Raw genomic sequence first — 23132 nt, forward strand, 5'->3', positions numbered from 1 at the left:
CAGATGATGGATTTCTTTAATAGTGACAGGATGTCAGGAATTTTGCAAAGCTTAGGAAAAAAAAGTAGGAGACGGCACAGCTGATTCATTTCATCCTGTTTGGTCCTCATTTGTGCTAGCTGTGAAGCTGACATTCATAAGAAGTTAGCCAAGGCTGTTTTGCAAATCAGGGATGCCAGTTTCACAAAAAGAAAGGGGTTTGATGAGTCAGTCCATAATCACATGTTATTGTAATTCTGATGAGAATATGTTCCTTTCCAAATACAAGGCACTCTTCAGAGTTAATATAGGAATATATGAACACAGAATCACAGAATATGCTGAATTTGAAGGAACCCATCAGAATCATCGAGTCCAGCTCCTGGCCCTGCACAGGACCATCCCCAAGAGTCCCACCATGTGCCTGAGAGCATTGTCCAAATGCTCCTTGAACTCTGTCAGGCTGGTGCTGTGACCACTTCCCTGGGGAGCCTATTCCAAATCTCAGCCAACCTCTGGGTGAAGAGCTTCTCCTAATGTCCAACCTAAACCTCCCCTGACACAACTTCAGGCTGTTCCCTCGGGTCCTGTCACTGTCACCACAGAGAAGAGATCAGTGCCTGCCCCTCCTCTTCTCCTCACAAGGAAACTGCAGACTGCAATGGGGTTTCCCCTTAGTCTCTTCTTCAGGCTGAACACACCAAGTGACCTCAGCCATTCCTCATACAGTTTCCCCTCAAAGCCTTTCTCCATCTTTGTTGCCCTCCTTTGGACACTCTCTTAACAACTTAATATTTTTCTTATATGGTGGTGACCAACACTGGTACCTGTGTGTTTCAGTTAAAATTGTGGATTGCTGGAATTCAGTGTTCTGTTATAATTTAGCTTTAGACAGAATTTAGATAAAATAAAGCAAGACTTAAGAAACTTGAAAATCCAGTTGGTTTGAATATGTTGTAGAATTCACTTTTTACTTCTTGTCTAAACTTTTTTATTTTGTATTTATGCAGAAAGATAGCTTTTCATTACATAATTTTGGTTAAAGGACAACTGTGAAAACATTTTCCCTTTTTTTTTTTTTAATTGCCGTTGGGGAAAATTGCTTATGTTACTGTGAGAAGGATGTTAGGTTAATAAGAATGCAGCATGTTAATACCCAGCAACCATGAAATATTAATTTGAGATTTGCAGTGTTGAGTCTTGTTAACTGAGCAATTATAGAGTCACTTGTCCCCTAAAGTTTTAAAAAGTATAAAGCTACATTTGATGCTACACTGGGTTTGTTTTTAAGCAACATTTTCCAGAACATGCAGGTCTGAACAGCAGCAGTGCACTTGGGTTGTAGGCCATGATACAGCTCTATACTGTAAGAAGCTTAAAGCAGTTTTGTCTAAACCAAAGCAAGTTTTGGCTTCAGATACTTAGAGGTAACCCATATTTTCCTTGCATATCAGAATATGACTGTTTTAAATCTAAATTATGAGTATTTTGGGTTTTTTCTTGTTGGTTCCCTCCCACCCTTCATTGAAACCTGAGGTTTAAGGCAAACAAACATGCCGCAAGGGGAAGCTAAAATTGACTATAACAAGTGCTTGTAGCCTATCATTCAGTGAAGTATTTTAACAAGTCCTTAATGCTAACACAGAGGTGCAAGGTGTGGGATTAAATGGCAAATTGAAGCCTTCTGTTTAGAAATATAATGTGTAATATAATATATATGGTAACTGTCCCATGATTAATGTTCAAATACACGCAGTATGTGTTCTGAATTTTAGAGTTTCTCATTTACCTGTTGTCAGTTACCGTCTCTGAAATCCTGAAGTGTAAATATCTCTGTTTCACTGGGTCTCTGTCCTCTTTTGCTACCAGTAAGTGCTGGTGCTACTCATCAGAGTATTGTCAACTCATATGGTTTTGATCCTGAGTCTCTCAGTGTTTGTGAGGAGAAGGTGAAGCTGGACATTTTTTGTTTGCTTGACTAGTTGAATCTTTGGGTTTGGTGGTGTTACCTCTGACTCTTGTTGGTGTTTTCATTGCTTTTCCCATTTTTCTGACTTTTCTGAAAGATAGGCCCATACTTAAACTAGAATATCATTATTCTCCCATTTTAGGAGTTGCTCTACAGTTCGATAATTAACTTCAGGAATGGGCCATTTGCATGGATACACAGCACATTTCAGCCTTTGCTGAGCCACTCACTAACCTGGGGAAATATTATTTACTCTTTGGTGGGTTTAGGGTTTTTTGTTGAGTTAGTGAGCTGAATTTGGCTCAGCAAGAGCCCAACAAATGGCAGAGCTGGCAAACAAGGAGGTGCAGGACCACATAGCCAAGAGCAGGGGAGTGGGAAGCAGGAGCAGACTTTGGGGACATCCAGCCATTAATTTGGCTTGCCTGTGTTGTTAAAGCATGCTCTTAGTGAAGCCAAAAATACTTTGAGTATCATATAAGCATGTCATTCTTTAAGACTGTGCCATAAAAGCTTTAATTGCTGGCAGCTTTTTGTTGTGGCTACCCACAAAATACTGAGGTTGATCAAGATTGGGTATAGGATTTTTTCTAATGACATCTTTGGTCTACAAATGTGGTGGACTTTTTTTCTTTTCCAGAAGGAAGATGTCATTCATGCAGACGTGGATGAAAGGCTGTCTCTTCGAAAGCACCGCTTCATGCATTTTGCATCACTGGAGTATGAAGGGGAATATTACATGACACCCAGAGATTTCTTGTTCTCAGTAATGTTTGATCAAGTTGAACGTAAGTTGTTTTCTTGTCGTTGTGTTGGTGAAGGAGAATAAACTTGCTGGTCCCCTTAGAGATGTCATTTACAAACCACTGGGATAAGATCCTTTATGTTACATAAATCAGCAGAAGCCGATTTTTAGATGTTGCCCATATGGATTCTCACAGACACTGCTACCCTTTACACAAGTGAAGTGAGGCTGATGATTTAGAAACTGGTGACTTGCTGATGACATCTCTGCATAATTTACATATCTGATCAGTATGTAGCTCCTCAATTGCTTACATGCTAGAGAAAATAGAATGAGTGTATTATAATAGTGTTCATACCATTCCTGGTTCTGTTATCTTCTATCCACTTCACCAGTGAGTAATTCTGTGGCCTTTTTTCTTAGAAGAGGCAGTGATGGGAGTGAGGTGAATGGGAATAATAGAGCCCAGAGTTCAGTTCTACATTTTTGGTTTTAAATATTTGATTTTTACATAACCTTTGCTTTAAAACAAACCAAAATCACAAGTGTCTTTTCAAGAAGTACTTTCTGCTATCTGAGGAGAAGATAGGAACAGCACACAAATAAAAAGTGCATAGGTCGTTGTTCTTTTCTGCAGGTTTTTTGGCTTCATTAATTCTGCCCCATTCCTTAAGCTTCTTTTGTCTTTGTATCTTCTTCTGTTATTTTCATGATACAGTAATTATTTTTTATGATATATGTTTTTATCCTCAGAAAAATTGGGTTTTACAGTTTTCCCAAGATTTTTTTTTTTTGCTTTTGAAAGGTTAAGTTTTCCAGTTTCCAGAGAGGATTGTCACTTAGAAGACAAATACTCTGTTAGTTCATCTGCTGAGGGAAAGAGAAAGTGATCCCAGCTTTAGTAGTTGTTTGCTGCAATCTGCACATGCTGACCGGGAGAGCTTGTTGTCTGGCAAAAGCCATTCAGAGGCTGGGATGCTCTGCCCACCTACCAACAAACGCTGTAGTGACTTGAGAGTATTAAAATGCAAATCCAGAAGGAAATTCAAGATCCTGTGGAAGGGTTTGAGAGACAGGGAGGAAGAAGGAGACCAGAATGCACTTTGATTTAAGCCTGTCAAAAAATGAGGGCAGAATGCTGTTTAGAAGAGCTGCAAGTGGTCCAAGAATGGGACACAAGTATCTGTAATGAAAGAAGTTTTCCAATATCTGCCAAAAATCTATAGGTGATAAGGATACATTAATTCACTGCTGACAAACAGCATCTAATATTACACAAAGCTAAATATAAATCCTTAGAAAGACTTTATGACCTTGAGAGTCATGGAGATTTTTAAAATACTGATTTTTAATGTATGGTGTTAGGCTTTGTTCCCCTTCAAAACTTAAGTCATTAAGTTAAAAACCTAAAAGGGAACTAATGTTGAGTTTGTCAGCCTGAAATACAGTGAATACAGAAACTTTTAGTTTTGAAGGTGTGGTTTTCAGACAGTTGTCTCTGAAGACAAGGTTAAAGAGATAAGTGTTTTTCAGTCCTATCTGTTCATACATATTAATTGGTTACTCCATGTATAATAGTAAACATGCAGATTTTTAATGAAGTGGTATGTGGTGATATTTATTTGTAATGCAGCCAAGTTAATTTCAGTTTCTTTGCTAATATAAGTAGGAAATAGCATTAAACAGAAACTAATAAATAATGACAAGGAAAAAACTCTGCTGTAATGCATATTTAGCATTTCAAATTCAGGTCAGGCTTGCAGCAGTAGCATCATAGATAGAAAAATGTTGACACTTGAATTTAATTTTCCTGAATATTTTTAAACTGTCATTGGTATGGATTCTTTGGCCAGTAGCATAAACACAATGGTAAGCAATTCTCTTGATTTCTCTTGCTTGGAATTTTACGTTTTTATGTGACTGCAAACAGACACAGAATTTAATAGTAGAGAAGTATGGCACTTGAAGTATTTTAAAGGCAGTTGTTTTATTCATTGTGTTTAGAAGAGTTTCATATGGCAAAAATATACAGACCTATCTCAAGTGTCTGTCCTGGTATATTCAGAGTAGGTCAATATAGTGAGCTAAATAGCGAAGTAGCAATTGTTTTGTAAGCTTTCCACTTATGTAATAAAGTAATTCTCTTTCACACTGAACAGTGCCTTTAGAAAGGAAAAAGTTATGACACCACTTATCCTAGAAAGCCCTTCACTTAATGCATATTTAGATGCAATTTTAACATGTGATCCTGCATACAAATGATGAGTCTTAGAATGCTGAACTTCAAGCTGTAATGACTTGGTTATTCTCTATCTATTTTTGATAAATTGCTAATAAGTGAAAAAATACAAACCTCTCAGCAAAATCTGAAGCACCCTGGCAGTAACCATCCATCTTCATAAATATTTGCTTGGGGTTTTCCAATTGAATGCTGTTTATAGTAATATGGAAGACTTAGGGCTGTTCTAAAGTTTTGTTTCTGCTGTACTTTTTACAGACAACATGCAGAAAAATATGACCAGCCTCATGAGCTGTTTAGTTGTGTACATCAAGAAATATTTCTGAGGTTAATCTGTCCCTATTCAGAGATAAACACTCCCACAAGGGAAAAAGGCAAGCAAAAAGAGGGATGAGAAACAGTTATGAACTGAGAATAGAAGTCCTTGGCCAGCCAGCCTTAGGGTTTTTTGCTCATAGGTTTTTTGCTCATGGGTGGTTACCACTGGAGAATTACTTTGAAATCTCCTGTTAGTTTTTAAACATAGTTAAATTTAGTAGAAAGTAAATGTGGTATTGTGTAAACCAGATGAGTTGGTGCTAGCAATAAGAAATACCAAAATATTTTAGCTATGTGCAGATTGTCAAGTGAATTCCCGTACACAGTTGGGTGGAATTTATTACTGAAGCAAAAATCTTAGGTGTGCCCTTTGACAAGGTTGCAAAAGATGCAATAAATTATGATTTATTATGGAATACTTTACCAGATAAGAAAACAGATGGAACTGTACTGCAAATATATCAGCTCTCATCCAGCCTGAGTGATCTTGAACCCTGCCTGGTAGACCTTAGTTCACTACCTCCGGTCATTGGTTTCCTGGTGCATGGGTTTCTCTATTATTCATTTTCTTTAAAGTAGGCAAAAATTGTGAAATATTTGCATTCCTGTTAATTAAATCACACCTTCAAAGTTATTTACTGTTAGGGTGATAATGAAGAAAAATATTTACAGTATTGCCATGTAAGGAGAATGAGCTGATAACAAATGCAGAGTTTCCTGACAGACTTTTTTGTTCTGCATATCGACAATGAAAAGAGCTCTATAAAGGAATAAAGACACCGTCCAAAATAAATTTGCTTGCTTTTAGAGTCAGTGCTTCACACCAAGTTACTCTGTAAATATATGCCTAGTTCTATTGCTGTTAGTAATTTTATGAAAGGAAGCAGCCACCTTTTTATAAACAGTGGCAAACAGTAAATGAGATGTGGTTGTGTGGCGCAGCATTTGTGCCAGCACAAAACTAGTATGACAGCATTTTTTTTCTGCCGGTTAGTGCAGTGCATACTAAATGCTCACTGGGGATTCTGGATTCACAGCTTTATGCCGTGTAATCTTGTGTTAAAACTTTGTTACCACAAGGATGTGTGGCAAACTATTGCAAAACCAGCCAAGTTCTTCTGGGTAATCTGTGGGATGTTCATGTAAATCATCATACCTGATGTAATGATAATTTAGTGAAAAATTGTTTTCTCTTGCTGTTCTTATTGTGATATAAAAATACTTAACAATGTCTAGTAATATCTAATACAGATAATACAAACTTCCTGTGTTGCATCAGAAATTCTAGCACTTTTCAGATCGCAGGTACAGGAAGGATAAAATTCTGCTGATTCACGCTGAATTTTCATTGTAATGCAGGAGCATTTTTGAGAGACTCTTTATGTAAAATTTGTGTCTTAAACAGTTGTGCATACTTAGGCTCATATTCCAGATTAGACTAATACTGTGTTAGAGCTCCATGGAAATACCATCTCTGATGTACAGTTGGAGAACATAGAAAAAAATCTGTATTAAGTTTTGAAAAGGACTGCGAGAGTCCTTCAGTAAAGGAAGATCTTGCAATGCATTGAATCTGAACTGTGCCTATGTTCATTTTTTTTTTTCTGGAGAAGATTATTCCTCTTCCAGGTAGAAGACAAACCTTGTTACCTTGACTGGTAACAATTGACACTTGCTAAATAAAGATCTTGATCCTTCTGTGTCTACTCAGTCCAGATTTAATGTGTTGTAGCACCTTTATTCATTCAGCTGTGGTAAAAGATTTTCCTGTATTCTACAGTACCAGGGTACCAGACACAGTATTTCTATGGTAGAGACCTATCTGTCAGTGAGGATTAGTGTGTTGTAAGTTTCCTTGGAGAAGTTATTTGAGTTGGTTAAGCTTTTTGTGGGAACACAGTTGGTGCAAAGTTGTGGTTTGTTTGCAGGCTTGATATGATGTGTGGCTTCCTGTCACAGCATCAGCATGGTCATGGCTGTGAGAGAGTCTGAGGAAAGGACACACTGCAAGGCTGTGGTGGCTAAAAAACTGAGTTCTTCATTGTCATTAGTTGAGGTCAGTGCTGGTGCAGTCAGTGGTTTTAGGAGAGCCAAGAAGGACCAGTCAGTAGATGAGCACTTTTCAGAATGAGCTGAGTCAGTCTTTGTATTTTTGGATCTTGAGTCTTTTGCCTTTGGCAGGAGTTCAGATGCCTATACTTCAGTGTCTTCATTTTGACCTGAATTTCAAACACAATAACGAATCAGACTGATGTGAGTCATGCATCAGTGTCAGATGTAAAATCTAGGATTCAGAGTCAAAGAATAAGACTGAAGCTTGTCTAAATGGAGAAGCTTCATATGGTAAGTAGGGATTGAAATGTTGTATGAGGAGTCATTGATACAGCTGGGAACTGAACTCAATCCTCTCAAATTTCTAATGTGTTAACAAAGAAATTGTTTTCTCTCTATCTCTGCATTTAGTGTTTTTTTTAGTGCAGATGTAACATTGTTGCTCAAATCCTCCAAACACAGTAGAGAACTCTGCAACCTGGGCACGCACTACAAAGATGCCCAGTGCTAGGTGGAAGCTAAAGTGAAGATAAATCTGAAGAAATAACAGGATGGTTTAAGATTATTAGATTAATCTCTTCTGAATTTTAGAAAATGAAACAAAATCAGCTATTTCTAGTCAAAGCTTCTTAGTCATCATTGTTTATTCATTTCTTAAAGTGGGGTTGTGAATAGAGGAAAATACTATTCCTGTTAAGGAACTGAAAACAAAAGCAAAGACAAACATTGATTGCTGAAAATGTCTTCCATACTGTGGATTTTTCGTCCTCAGCTATCCTTCATCACCCAAAAAGGATTAGGAAATCCTATGACAATCTTGTCAAATTCTTCAGAGTAACTTACTTTCATTTTCCCTGAACTGTCCAAGTAGCACATTAAAATTGGTGTTGTGCATAAATAATGTTGTGCTTCAGCCAGTTGTTGGTAATTAAATAAGCTAAATAAGGGAGTTTTTTTGTTTTTTTCTTTTGTGCTCATTAATTAGATGTTAACTCTGATAACTAACATACACAGGCTGCGTGTTTGTCTAAAAACTAATTTGACCGCAAATAGTTCTTTGTTTAGAAATATGGCAGAAATTCCTGTGATCTCGATAATGTGTATTTATGTTTGGACATGTGTTTTGTTGTGAACTCAAAATAAACACTAGTGCACTTTCATAATGGTTGCATCACAGGGTACTACACAACAGAATCAAAGATGGGATTCTTGAGGAGAAATGCAGTGTTCCCTCCTGCAGCTCCTGAAGGGGAGCAGCGCTGAGAGCAGAGGTGTTGGGTGAGTGCTGCCTTCCAGCACTGTAGCCCTGCAGCTGCAGCAGCGAGGAAATGTGCAGGATCAGATGGGAGAGCAGGAGGAAAGGGAACCATGGAACAAAATCAGTTAAAAAGGAGCATGTTTTAGCAAATCATTGCACAAGGAAAATATGTATTTTTGTTCCCTCCAGTTCTATTTCCATGCCTTCAACCATGTTTTCAACCCTTATTATACTGACATTGCAATAATTACATTTGTACGTTTGCAGGTATGTCTGTGTGAGACAACAATAAAGTTATACTGAGCTCGTGTCTCTGTTGTGATTGATTCCTATTTTTCCTTTTGTGGCATTGATGACTGGCCGAAGAGTGATGCAAATTGAGAGTTCTTACCTCAATTGACTGCAGTGCTTCCTGATTAGGTAAAAACTTGGGCAAGATTATTTGAAAATACATTACTAGCTATTTAGCTTTCTGAGAAACAGTTCAATGAGAAGATAAATTACAGCCTCTCAATGAATGAAAGCAATTTTAAAAAACTCAGCACAAAAATACTACTGATAATAAAAGCGATCAGGCTTCAGCAGAGTTGTGAGCAAGAGGCAAGTGGTCTCAGTGCACATCTTGAAGGATTTGGTTATTTAAAGTGTGAAAGTTATTGGCTATTTAATGGCATCTGAATGGAAAACAGATTCCCTGAAACGAATGAAAATACATTGTGCGCGTACAGAATACTTGTAGTGCAAGTAATGGAAAGATCTGGTTATTAATAACAGGAGTCTCCTTGTTGTATAAACATCGTCTGCCTTAGAATTTCAGAAGTCTTGCAACAGTTTCTGCTTTAGTCAAGTATTCCAGTTTTGTGACATGCTAATGTGATATTTAAAATACCTAACAGAGAAGTCACTTTTTTATACATATGGGCACATTTCAAGAGCTCATACAATCATTCTTGGTCTCTGAATATTTTTCCTATCTTTAAAGACTTTTTTTATTTTTTTAGAACACCACACACTGCTTCAACTACTTTTATAGCATACTGTCAACATACCACAGAAAATAAATCTGTGATTTGTTCTCCCACAGGTTCTGAATACTTTTTGACAGATTACCTCAGTATTTTTTTTTAATAATTCAGTGGAACTTAATTGGTTCCGAAACATCTTGCTTAATTGACAATTAAGTCTTAACAGATGTAGAGTGAAAATCGTATTCAATTAATTTTTTCACTCTTAAGTGTGTTTTAATTTCTTGCAACGTGCGTCCTCAACCCAGACTGGTATTTGTTTATACCTAAGAAGAACAATCTGGTTTTAAAATTCACTGGCTTGCATTCAGTTATTTAAGAACTGATGAGGATCTGCAGATCACTGGTGCATGATAGCAGGTGCCAGGAGTGCAGGTCAGACTCCTGCCAAAATCTAGCATGCATTCTAGCCTCATACTTTCAGTTGTTTGTAACTCTCTTGGTACTGATGGTTCCATGCTTTTCCTGAAGCCAATGCTGAATTTTTATTGTATTAGTCATATGATTTATCCTTTTTTGAGTAGCCTTGATAGAGACTACTGTTTTTTCCCCTGCTTATTCTCATAAGAAGTGCTACATTTGGAGTTTTTAAAAAATGCATAGGTTAGAACCACAGAGCATCAATCACTTTTCTTCTAGGCAGTAGCAGCAGGCACAGTGTGCAGCCTGGTTTGTAGGTGAGAGGAACTATCCTTACTTGCCAAACAGCTGGCGTCTCCAGGGGCACCTTTGAGAAGTTCCATTGCTCCCTGTTTGGAAAACACTGGCACTGATTCCTTAAGGGAGAAACTGGCCAGGTTATGCTCTGTTTTTCACTCCCCAGCCTTGCACCTGCAGTGGGTTATAGCACTGATTGTGCTCAGTAGCCTTCCTCATCTGCTGTGAAACAAAAGCAAATACTGAGTTCAAAGACTTTTTCCATGTGTAAAACACACAGGTTCCTCTTGTTAGAGCCACCTGCTTATATGGCAGTGCCCTCCCTTGGGTTACCAGCTTCCTTACCTCAGAGAATGCAGACAAGAGACAATTCTTAGTAATCTAATCAGTCATCCAGTGTTGTCCGGTCCCTCAGAGAGCTCAGGTCCTCACACTGTCATCCAGATTGCTGACAAGCACCTGGTCATTCTGCTGGCTACATCTCTTTTTAAAATATCTTTCCTCTCAGACCTGGAAAAGCCTGAAAGTGAAAAGATTTTACAGGCACAGCTAACAAAAAATACTATATTTTTTAGTAAATCCTGCCTTGGTTGTTACCAGACAAAAAGTAGTTCAACATTGCTAGTAGGTCTAAATCCATCCTACCTGGCCATTCTTGTTTTTTCTAGCTGCTTTTTTCAGCTGATCAGTATATATAAAATGCCAGTGTCCAGGGACTTTGTTTGCCAAGAGCTGCAATCATACTTGGCTTAATAAAAATTTTAAAATGGGCTCCTTGCATGGAATTTAAATAGAAGACATGGCCAAGACAGCCACCTTTTGATGTTACTCAGTTTATTCCAGTTGTCTTTCAGGACTGATGTTTGAAGTCTTCAGAATGATGCAGCTTGTTCTCCCAGGTGCCAGCCTTCTTTTCAGATCTTGAATGTGTGTCCTTTGTGCCAATCCCTCCAACACTTCTGGAACTACCGAGACAGTGAAAACTTGCTGCTGCATCGGTGTTGGCAAGCACATATCCCACTAGAGAAACTGCCAGTTCCAGAAAACAGAGGACTTCTCTCCTTTTCTGTTCCTTTCCAAATGTTTGGGGTTCTTTTTCCTTCTTGTTTCTCCTGGGGAAGGGACATGCACCCACACCCTGAGAATAGCATTTATTTCTTTTCTGTGGATTCATTGGTGACATAGAATGTGAGAGCTTCCTTCTGTTTCACTGTCAGTTTCTTGGGAGAAACTATAAAATCTAATGTTCAAAAATTTCATCTGCTTTGCTGGCTTTCTTTGAATTGGCTAAGGAGAAGCATTTTTTGCCAGCTATATGGCGGTAAAGGCAGTCTCTATTGCTGAAAAAGTGAGAGGGTATTTTAAACCGGTATGGTCATTTTAAAAGTACACTGGGCAACATAAATTACTCTACACTTCCACTAGGAGAAAGCTGTCTATTGTTTGCTTTTCATTTGTACCAACTGTGAGAATTATAAAAAGCCCATTTAAAATTTGATTCACTTGTCATTTCAATCTGTTTCTTCTGCAGCTAAAATAAGTGCTCATTTCAAGAGGACAAATTGTTATTCTTTATGTCCAGTATTTCTGTAAAGAGGAGAAAGGACATCTGCTTAGTCAAACCACTGTAAGAACACCCATATTTATTGCCACTGCTTACCTAAATTAACATACCTTGTAATGTATTTTTATGGATTTGTATCCTCTATTAGGGGAATATTTCATGGCTTAATACTGCTCTTTAACATTTCATAGCTAAGTGTTTCAAAATTTATCATATATGTTCTATAAGTCAGCTCCAACTTCAGCACTTTAAAATAAAACAAACCTAAAATATAGACCTCATATAATTTTTCATACTCAATTTAGAATCATTTTTAACCACTGGTTATATTTGAAAACAGTGATGCAGTATCTCTATTGCTTAAAAACTCTGCTGATATCCACCCTAAAAGTAGTCACTGTCTGGATAAAGCCTCTTGTTCTTATGCTAACATTTCCCATTTCCTAAAATAGTGGATTTCCTTCTTCTGAACCTTAGCTTTGTGATGCATTATAGATAATTATACTACCACTCAGCATTGGCCTTGTTAGGTTAGCAAACCTGAGTTTATTTTTATCTCCTCTATCTGGGTGAGGCCATCCATTCCACAGCTTCATGTAGGTATCTTTATTCCATGCTTTTCTGAGTATGATTTATCTTTGTAAAGCCAGCATCGTTCCCTGGATCACAGCACAATCCACTAGCAATTGCTGTGGTCTAAGGGGTGGAACAAGGATGGAAGTCAGGAACTTCTTAAATTAAGACTGTTGCTGAAAATTCTGAATGTCAGATTGCAGCTTTAGTTAGGGAGAAAAATGGTTTAAAGTAATGCTCACTTGAGCAAAATGCTGGAATGTGTGTAGCCTGTGCTCTGCTCACAGTCACTACGTGCAGAACAGCTTCCAGGACCTAAGGTGCTTTGGTCCTCATTTGTACCTCCACGTCCCTGCCAAGCTGAGGATACTGGGGTAGAGCAATTATTTTCTGCATCTGTAGGTGAAGAAATTTTTGACATAATCATTGTATTGTGGTCAGAACAGAAAAATAGAGATCTGGCAAAGAACATTCTCTTATGAGGTCAAGTGCTTAGGAGGCTTGATGCCCCCAGGTTTTCCTCTCCCTTTACTCAGAGAAAGGAAAAAATTGTTCATTTTTTCAGTCCACAATTGCTCTTGGAGGAGAAATTAGTTTTGTCAGAGAAGCTGAGAATGGCAGGAAGGAGACAACACAAGGATAATTGGAAGTGGTGGACACAGAAGCCCAGTATACTGAAGGCTGCTGCAAGTTAAATGAGACATTGGTGGGAATTTTGATGTAAAGTGTACTTCTGCATTTGGATTTGCCTTCTTAATTACATTTACTGATTAAATATTTCTGTTCTATTTCTGTCTTGACCTATTACAATGTTTCCTCTGGTGCTTAATATGGTCAGAATTCTTTAAAAAATCTGACTGTAAAATAAAAGCCAGGGTAAAGCCAAATGTGTTTCAGACACATTATTATTTTCAGACACATTGGATTATTTGAATTTGGGGGGGGGGGGGGGAGGTTTTTTCCTTAGGAAATAAGACAATTCTAGAAAAGAACAACTTATTTTTTGAAAGAAACTTGTGATCTTCTTCATCTAGGTTGTTTTTTTTTTTCTTTCTGATATTTTTTTCTTTATTGTGTGAGGAGTTTGAAGTCAAAGGGTCAAGTGGTGGCTTATCTTTTCTTCTCTTACTCAGTCTGCAAAGTTCATTCTTTAGTGTAGAGGAGGTGCTCTGGTTGGTGCACAAGGCTTTTTGTTTCTACTGCTATAGAAGGCCGATGAACATCATATTAATAATTTTTAAACATACTATCAACAGCCTTATTTTTTTTCTAAGTTGCAAATTGACCAAGCTTTTTTGACCAGTGTAATAAGCTATGATTAACACCTGTTTTTAAGTTCTTCTATGATTTCTCGTAACTTTAGTTCTTTCTAGTCTTAGGGGAGTTCTCAGACTTTTCATGATCCTGCTCCTCTTTCCATTACCACCTTGTCTACTAAATAAAGGCAATGTTTCCAGTTGGTTTTATGTAACTGTCTTCACTCTGCTGTTCTGACAAACTAATAAAACCTAACAAAATCTCTTCATTGAGCTTTTTGCATGGCAAAAATAGGTTAAACCTTTCATAGCTTAAAAAACAGGAGCATCCTGTTATCATTTACATACCCTTGGAGCTCCTGCTGTAGGAAAGCTTTCCAAACATCTGTTAATTGCTATGTGGCAGATGTTAATGATGTATAAACAAGTCGGACTCAGCAGGGGCTGTTACTGGTTTTCTTAGAGCTTCTCTGTGTGCTAGTAACAGAATGAGCTAATCTTAGAAGTGGAAAGAAACTCCAGGCTAATTTAAAGATAAAGGTGAGAATGATGTGGGCCATCAACTGAAAGGAAAGCAAGTCAGCCACTGAAAGGAACTCCAATTAAACAAGAGAAGGAAGAAGGAAAGAAAAAGTAGCGATTTCAGTAATCCCTGAACCTGGAGAGCCATGGAAATAGTGAAGCAGGTCTGTAGGATTCTGAAGCAGGATTAGTAAATGCTCAAAGTAGTAGACAGTGTCTTCTGTATGAAAATTCCTAAACATGGTTATTAGAATGTCCTTATCTTTCCATAACAGCATATGGAAGAAGTAATGTCATCACTGGGGTGTCATCTGCACTGAAATGGCCTTCCTAAAATTTTCATGTAAGGTTGCACATCAGAGCCTTATAAAGGAAAAGGTTCCTTCTGGAAATTCTGCAATGACAGTATTATCTTAATTCAGCTTTGAATAGCAATTCTCTTTATCGCTATCATCCTTGTCATTCCCAGGAATCTAAAACATCTGAAGTGCTACAATACTGCACCTATGCCAAAAGTCTCTTCCCTTAAAATAGCAGTTTTATTATTTTCTGGTTTTTTTCCTCTCCTTCCTTAAGCTGATTCATGAACATTCATGGGGATTAGTTGCAATTATTAAGCTTTTGCTGAAAAAGAAAAAAGGTTCTGCTAGAGTAGGCATCCAGTAATTCAATAGTTCATCCTTTTAATAAAACTAATTGCGAAATAGATGTGTTTCTTTGGTGAGTGTTTATGAACCCTTATTTTTCAATGGATGATGCCAGCAGAATTTGGGAATGTGGAGAACAAATGGATAATATCATCAATTACAAAAATACAAGGTTTTTGGTGTAAAACTGTAGACTAGTAGCAAGTGGACCCAAAACAACCTTGTGTGCTTTCTTTTGCTTATATTTGTCATATCTTTTAGAAGTTCCTCTTACTGACATTCAATGCAGATGGTAAATAGTTTACTAAAGCCTTTCCAAATTTTTAGTTAGGAGAATTATTTCATCCCCTTTTTGTCCTCTAATACAAATGTATTTGTTGTTTCTTCAAGGAAAGTCTGCTGCAGAGGTGAATAGGAGGTGTAACTAGCCCCAGTCACTCCATGCAGTAATTGAACACCATCTAGTGGGTGCTCACTTAATCCTTTCATTCCTAAACAGAATCCATATTGGTTATAATTTACAAAGTAATTGTTCTCTAAACTCAAAAGCAACACCCTCAGACAGTTAGTCACTGCAAATTGCATGTTCATGAATGAGGCTCTTGTTCTGGAAGAGAAGTATAATAAGGGTTTGAATTTTTGGTGTTTATTGTGCTCTGGACAGTAAGACAAAATGTCCCAGGTCTTGAGCTTAAACACACATTTCACATTAATGAAATTACCAATATAGAATTGTTTCCTTTCAGTAAAATGCCCCAATTCACTGTTAAATCCATTACTTAGTACTTCTGTGCCTCAACAAATAAGGCAAAAATGCTATATTGTAGGTTGTCAATGAGAATTGAAGCCAGGCTACAGCCTTCAATTGCATAAGAATGCTGTTGCCCTTAGTATAAGCAAGAGGGTAAAAGCCAAAAGCTGCATGTGAAACCTATCAACTATTGCATGTATTTGGTGTTAGTGTATGTTACAAAAGCACATAAATGGATATTTTCTTTTTGGAAGGATTGGTCAGGTGAATGTATTAAATTAGAGAGATGTCTTATATTCATAAACCTTCTAGAAAGAAATGTTTGCAAGCATATGCTAAATCCAACTGAACATGGTCTTGGGCAACAGATCCCAGCTGACCTTGCTTTGAGGTTTTTCCTGTTGTCATCATGAGAAGATAAGGACATTCCAGTTACAGCAATAACCTCCAGAGCTCCATTCCAACTTCAGCTATTCTGTGATAGAGGTAATTTTCCTTAACCATGGGGAAACCCCACTGCATGGGTTTTCCAACAAGCTTCTCAGAAACTCCTGAGACCATCTTTTACCGAAAAGGTGCTGTTTGTGATATATTCCCTAGAACGTTACCACTGGGAAGGAAATAAGATCGATAAGATGTTCTAAAGGATGTGTTTGTTCTGTGGGGGATGTAGGGCAGCCCTGAAGGCCTCAATTTCTATACATTTGATGGAAAGACAAGACACTAGGAGAATGAAACATGGTTACCACATCATTAGAATGGTGCTGAAATAGAAATGAGACATCCTGCTGTTGAGATTTCCAGATTTTACAATAGCAGTACAGGAAAACATTAGCTACCTCTTTCTCCCTTTTCTTTTTTTTTTTTTTTTTTCTTCTAAAGGTCTGACTAGGGAGTGCTATAATATGATGAATGACAATTTCCCAAACTGATATTTCTAGGAAAAATTCCATTATACTTTTCCAATCAGCTGTCACCTCTTTGAATATTTTTGCCAATATTTCTAAGACCTTTTACTGCGTGTTGCTGTAGTGGAAGTAAATCTTAAAAAAAAATACAAAACAAAAGGGAAAGCATTAATGATGGTGTAAATAATTTTGATATGTGATAGGGTGGAACAGGAAAAGCAGTAAAAAACAGTGAGCTACTACATAAACTGGATCTAAGTAGCTATTTATATTTACAGTACTCTTGAGAACCCATGCAATTTATGTGATATGTCAGTGCTCCTGGTTGCTTATCCACTGCAGTAATTTAAATTGCCTAGATGCACTGATATGTCAGCTATTTATTGCTTGGACACAAGCATGATAAATGTCCTATATCTGAAGAGAATTACAGTACCCACTGTATTTTTTGTGCTGATACCGTTAATAAATACATTTTTTATTTAATATTTCCAGTTTTAATTTTAAAATTTTAAATTACTTCAAGTAATTAATTTTTTTTCTTTCTGTTCCACTAGGAATAAGCAGTATCAACAGTATCCTGAAGTTTGTGCTTGGATGAATAGGTTTAAGAAGCAAACTATTTCATAAATAAAGGAGGTGAATTAATTTCACCAATTTTTGACCTGCCCAGTGGATGAGGGAAGGGTAGGGATGTTGTCTACCTAGACTTTGGAAAAGCCTTTGACATTGTTTCCCTCAGCATTCTCCTGGAGGAGCTGGTTGCTCATGGCTTGGGTGGGTGCACTGTTCACTGGGCAATAAACTGGATGGCCATGCCCTGGGAGTGGTAGGGAATGAAGTTACATTCAGCTGGGGCTGGTCACAAAATGCTGTTCCACAGGGCCCTGTATTTGGACCAGTCTCATTTAATGTCTTTATTGATGATCTGGGTGAGGGGATCAGGTGCACTCGCGGTCAGTTTGAGGACAACACCAAGGAGTGTCGGTTGATCTGCTGGAGGGCAGGAAGGCTCTGCAGAGGGATCTGGACAGGCTGGATCAAAGGGCCAGGGCCAACTGTATGAGGTTCAGCAAGGCCAAGTGCCAGGTCCTGCACTGGGGTCACAACAACCCCAGGCAGCACTGCAGGCTGGGGGCAGTGGCTGGGAAGCTGCCTGATGGAAAAGGACCTGGGGGTGCTGGTCAGCAGCAGCTGAACATGATCCAGGGTGTGCCCAGGTGGCCAAGAAGGCCGATGGCATCCTGGCCTGGATCAGCCATGGTGTGGCCAGCAGGACCAGGGCAGTGACCGTCCCCCTGTCCTGGGCACTGCTGAGGCCACACGTCAAATCTTGTGCTCAGTTCTGGGCCCCTCCCTGCAGGAAAGACATTGAGGGGCTGGAGCGTGTCCAGAGAAGGGCAGCGGAGCTGGGGAAGGGTCTGGAGCACAAGTGCTGTGAGGAGCAGCTGAGGGAGCTGGGGGTGTTTAGCCTGGAGAAAAGGAGGCTTTAGGGGACCTCATCACTCTCTGTAACTGCCTGACAGGAGGGTGTAGCCAAGTGGGAGTTGGCCTCTTCTCTCAGATAAAAAGTGACAGGATGAGAGGAAGTGGCCTCAAGTTGCAACAAGGAAGTAACCTAGGCTGGGTACCAGGGAAAAATTCTTCAGCAAATAGGTGGTCAGACATTGTAACAAGCTGCTCAGAAAAGCAGTAAAATTGCCATCCCTGAAAGTCATCAAAAGACTTGTGGATGTGACACTTGGGGACATGGTTTATTGGTGGACCTGGCAAGTGCTGCATTAACGACTGGATTCAATGATCCTAGAGGTCTTTTCCAACCTTAGTGATTCTATTGTCTTTTGAAGCCAAATCATAGAATCATAGAATCATTAAGGCTAAAAAAGATTTTTAAAATCATCAAATCCTACCTAACCCTGCAGAGTCCACCACTAAACCATGTCCCTAAGCAACACATTCACATATCTTTTGAGTACCTCCAGGGATGGTGCCTCCACAAATTCCCTGGGCAACCTGTTCCAATGCTTGACAACCCTTTCACTAAAAAAAGTTTTCCAGTCTAAACCTCCCCTTGTGTAACTTGAGGCCATTTTCCAAACTAATTTTAGTATTTATACTATCTTTCAAATGTGTGAACATGTATTTTGTGTGCACCTAAACTGATGAGATAATGCATGAGCCAAAGTCTGTTGGGAGCAATAGGACAAAGTGGTTGACCCACATGGTTATTTCTGGCATTATTATCTATAATTCTTTCATGCTGAAATATACAGTACATATCAAACAGTAATAAACCATGCAGTTACTTCATATAATTTGACACAGTTTGAAATTATTTGCAGTTCCTGCTTAGGGGATAAATTACATCAGAGCAAAAAGATGGTCCTCTCTGACTTGTCCTCTTTTTTCTTATTCCAGGGTTAGTAAGGCAGCTTTATCCTAATGATAAATTCCCACTCAATGGATTAATTCTTCATTTGGCATCTCAGTTATGTTTGCCAGCAAGAGAACCCAATTTGTAATAAGGAATCTCTAATATTCTTTTGCTTAGTCTTTAACTGGTTTAGGGAGGTTTTTTGTATCTTGTAAGATGCATGTGAAAAGTAGCAGTTTGTCATGACAGGGAAGATCTTCAGAATACATATTGTAAAGGAAGTAGCTGAATGAGACAAAAGGAGTGGTTGCTACTGTGGTAATGGGTGCTTTATACTGAGCACATAAGCTTAAATCAAGTTTTGCATAGTGAGATAAGAAACAGTTTCTGGCTTTGTTAAGATGTTGACCTTTTTTCCTTCATTTTGATTGCGGGATGATTTGCACACATTTTCATTCTGAATCTAAATTAATCTCTGCTTATGATTAGTCAGATTTTGAGCTGCAATTTCATTGTTGTTGTCCTTACCCCTCTTTTTTGTTCTTCTATAATAAACTTCTCCAGCCCTAAAGTAGATTGCAGAACCCTAGGCCAGGGATCATGATTTCTAATGCTGCCTAGCAGAGGGACAGAATTAAACCTCTAGTGCTTGGAGGCTATCATGATAGTTTACCTTGGTCTGATACTAGTATCCTAAACCTAGCATGTGCTCTGACACTGTAATATTTAAAATCTAGGTTTAATTAACAATAGGAGATGATGGCTTAAAGAGAGTGATGCTACACACATTATACCTTCTTTATTTCAGAGTTGGATCAAAGTTCATTAATTGAGTCATCTTGAAGGCGTAGTCTAGCTCATACTGTTCTCTTTTCTAAGATAAGACTGACTACAATCTCAAACAGTATAACAGGAGTTTTTGGGGGTTGTGGCTCCACTTGCCTGTTTTTTGTAAGAAAGGTCCATGGTTTTACGCAGAGTCAGGAAATGCCGTCTATCCCAAAAGTCTGAACTGCATAGTGTTCTCTGTAAGTTGCAGGAATTATTCTCCACAGTTCTGGTCTCAGAAATATGTATTATGGATATAGCTCTTTCCAGGTAATCTTAGTTGTCCTTTATAAGACTTTATTGCTGCAATTATGCAGCCATTCCATCTCTTGAATGTAGTAAACTTTGTCCTTGCATCTGATTAAGTTCTTATTGAAACAGAGAATACATGCCCTTAGCACCGCTAAAATCGGGCTGCTAGATAGGAGGTTGGAAAAAACAGATTACAGATGTAACAAATACAGAAAGCAGTCACAGTGTGAGTTATCTGGTTGCATGCAGAAGGTCTCACCTGCTCAACTTGCATATATAAAAGCTGAATGTCAGGTCAGTGGAAGTAATTGTAGCATTTTTTTTAAAGAAGGAAACAGATAAGTACAAGACCTGAATTGGACACCTGTCTCAACCTGGAACAAACTGTGCTTTCTCTGTCTGTTTCTCTCCCTTGACTATAAAGGGAGCCTAGGGTCCTTAGTCAGGATGAAGTTTGCAGAAAGAGATAATACCTTTTATTAGACCAGTTGCTCTAAGTTGGAAAAATTAGACAAGCTTTTGGGCATATGAGCTCTTCTTCAGATCTGAAATAGGAGCAACAGATTTCAAAGTTAATTATAAACCTTTTTCTGTGTATGTCTTCACCATCAACCATCATAGTTACAGCAAAGCACCACAGAGATCACTAACTCAGATTTAGGCACCTAATTTTTAGACATCTAAATGAAGCCAGGGGAACCAAGCATGAGGTGCTTATTTGGGAGTTTGAGGACTTGCATTTCACATGACATATTTTTTTTTCAGATGGCCCCTCCAAGTGCTGAGCTCTGCCTGCCCAGAGGGCTGGCAGCCTCTCCTGCTGGGGAAATACTCAGCTGCAGTTGTGCTCTCTGTTTGGCTTCTTGCTGCTTCTGTGTTTCACGTGAAGTCTTAGCTCACTTCACGTGCTCCCTTTGCAGGGCTGCCCTTACAGGCCTGCTCCAGTTGTTTGGGAGAAGTGGCCTTCTGTATCCTGTATGTCCTTACAGTACAAGTGTTGTGGTGAGCTTGGAAGTCTGAATATATTCTCAGCTTTTCCTTACCTACAGCTTGGATATGATATTAGGAAGAGAGCGGATATGGGAATATGTCACCTTCCCTGGATAATATCTAAGGAGAAGCTGTTCCCCTGCTCTCTTTGACAGACGCCTGCTACAGTCCCATTGAGGACTGAGCTGTTGGCAAGCACTGTAGTGGGCACCACAGCATCTACTTTTACCCTGGTGCTTTTGGTTATTTTGGAACTCTTGGTGACTCCGTGCCATGATCTCTTTAAGAGGTTTTGAAAACTTGCTTATCTTAATTCTTTTGTCTGTTTCAGTTTCCTCAAAGACTGTGTCATCCATCCTTTGATGTTTCCTCCCTGCATCAGCATCCCACCCTTTTTACCCCAGGCTGCCTGACTCACTGAGAAACCTCCTGGTATTGACTTGCTCTGATGCAACTGCTCTTCTGAAATGGAGATTTGCCAGTGCTGGCCCCATCCCAGCGCTCTGTATTTCTTGTTTCCTCAGAGGAGTGATTGCTTTAAATATAGAAGGACAGATGCAAAGCTTGTTTTGTAAAGCATAGCAGAAGCTTCTATTATTGCAAATTGCCTTTTCCACTGGGCATACTTGAATTCAATTCAGGTGGTTCAATTTACTAATTCATGTGATTGAAATGACTTTTATCAATTATCTTTCAGTGGAGCAATGCAATAGTTCAGTAAAAGCTTTCTAGCTGAAGTAGGTTCTTAATTCGTTTAAATTGCATGCTCATTTATTATTCAGATATTGGTTTGCCAGGAGCTAGCATAGCAATCTGACCACTTGGTTTGTCATGCTTTCAAAAAGCCTTAAATTTTTGCTATCCTTAATTTATCTCCAATATCACCAGTATTTCAAAAGGAGGCTTTAAAGAACTAATTACTAGCCTGAATTTTTGTCCTTTATTGGTTTCATTAGCAGTAAGCACTTTATAAATGCATAGAAGAGCTTTAAAGAATGAGGATGAAAATAAGGTAGGTTAAAAAGGCACACTTCGTTAATGTAACATATTTGTCCAGTATCATTAAAATTATCTAAGAGAGCTGAGGATGAAATACAAGCTATTGAATTTCAAAGGTCTACTATTTCAGGCTAATTTAAACAGAAATTTTAACAGCATCTCCCCAAGGAAATCAACACACACAATTCTTATCTAACCCAGCTCGCTGGTGCAGGCTTCTCAGAGTTCAGCTTGCATGAAAGCTGGCAGCCTGTTACAAGGAAGAAATACAAATTCTTGTTCCCATGGCAGGCAAGGCTGCAGGGTGGGCTTTGCTGTAAAGGCCACAGCATGAGCTGCATACAGTGGGTGTGGTTTTTAAAATGCCTTGATCCTCAGATTAGGACTGTGCTGAAATCCCATCCACTTTAAAAGGTTCATTTCCTTCATCATTTTGCAGAATGAGAGTTTGTTTCAATTGTGAATATACTTAATGTTATTCTCATCCTACTTTTGCATAAAAAAACAAATATGACCTTGAACCTGCCAATATTCAGCAAAGATAGCAATGAATGTCATCCAAAATTAAAAAGCTGGGAGGTCAATTTTTCTATTATTCTTGTTTGTAATTTTGTCTGTTTGAAACGGAGCTAAAAAAAGATTTGGGTCAAACCCTCTTAGTGACTTTACTGATAAAAAGGACAGGAGTTTGTTCTTCTAGGAAAAGATACCTATTTTATACTGTTCACATTTGAATTTCAGGCTGTAGAGAAAGATTGATTCAAAATTTAAATTAAATTTCCATATTACAAAAATAAAGCAATCTTGCAGACATGTAAAATTATGTTTTCTTGCAAATAGCAGTAACTACTTTTGCTTTGTCCTTTGATTATTGTTGTTAGAGTTGTTGATCTTCATGATTTTGCACATTCTTTGAATCTAAATATCTTTTGTCAGATCTAAGCCATTTCTTAGCTCTATAGGTGTAATAAGGTGTTACTGTGTGTGCAAGTTCAGCCTTGTTTAATTCAGCCCTTTCCTAACTAATCCTAACATTGATGTCAGGTCCATTCTACATCTTAGTGGAAAAAAATGATAGATGATGGAAACACTTCTATTGTAAGAAACGTAAGTGACAAAATACCCAGGTTTGCCGAGGGCAAATTAAGACTGATGGAGCTGCTCTTGGCAGTGTTTTCTTAATTACAGTTGTCAACTAACTTCCTTGCCTAACGGCACAGAACTTG

At 38.3% G+C, this 23132-nt stretch overlaps 1 protein-coding gene across 1 annotated transcript in view; it reads left to right on the top strand.

Annotated features, from left to right (window-relative positions):
• MICU2 (mitochondrial calcium uptake 2) overlaps positions 1-23132 on the top strand; it is a gene marked incomplete at its 5' end in the record, with an annotated part of 132093 nt that overhangs the window by 70523 nt on the left and 38438 nt on the right. Inside the window, one exon of the mRNA XM_083855242.1 lies at positions 2589-2736. Coding sequence (XP_083711368.1) covers positions 2589-2736 — 148 coding nt within the window. The remainder of the gene's footprint in view (positions 1-2588; positions 2737-23132) is intronic.

Source organism: Zosterops lateralis (genome assembly GCF_965231275.1).
Source record: "Zosterops lateralis genome assembly, chromosome: 2".
Classification (NCBI taxonomy): domain Eukaryota; kingdom Metazoa; phylum Chordata; class Aves; order Passeriformes; family Zosteropidae; genus Zosterops; species Zosterops lateralis.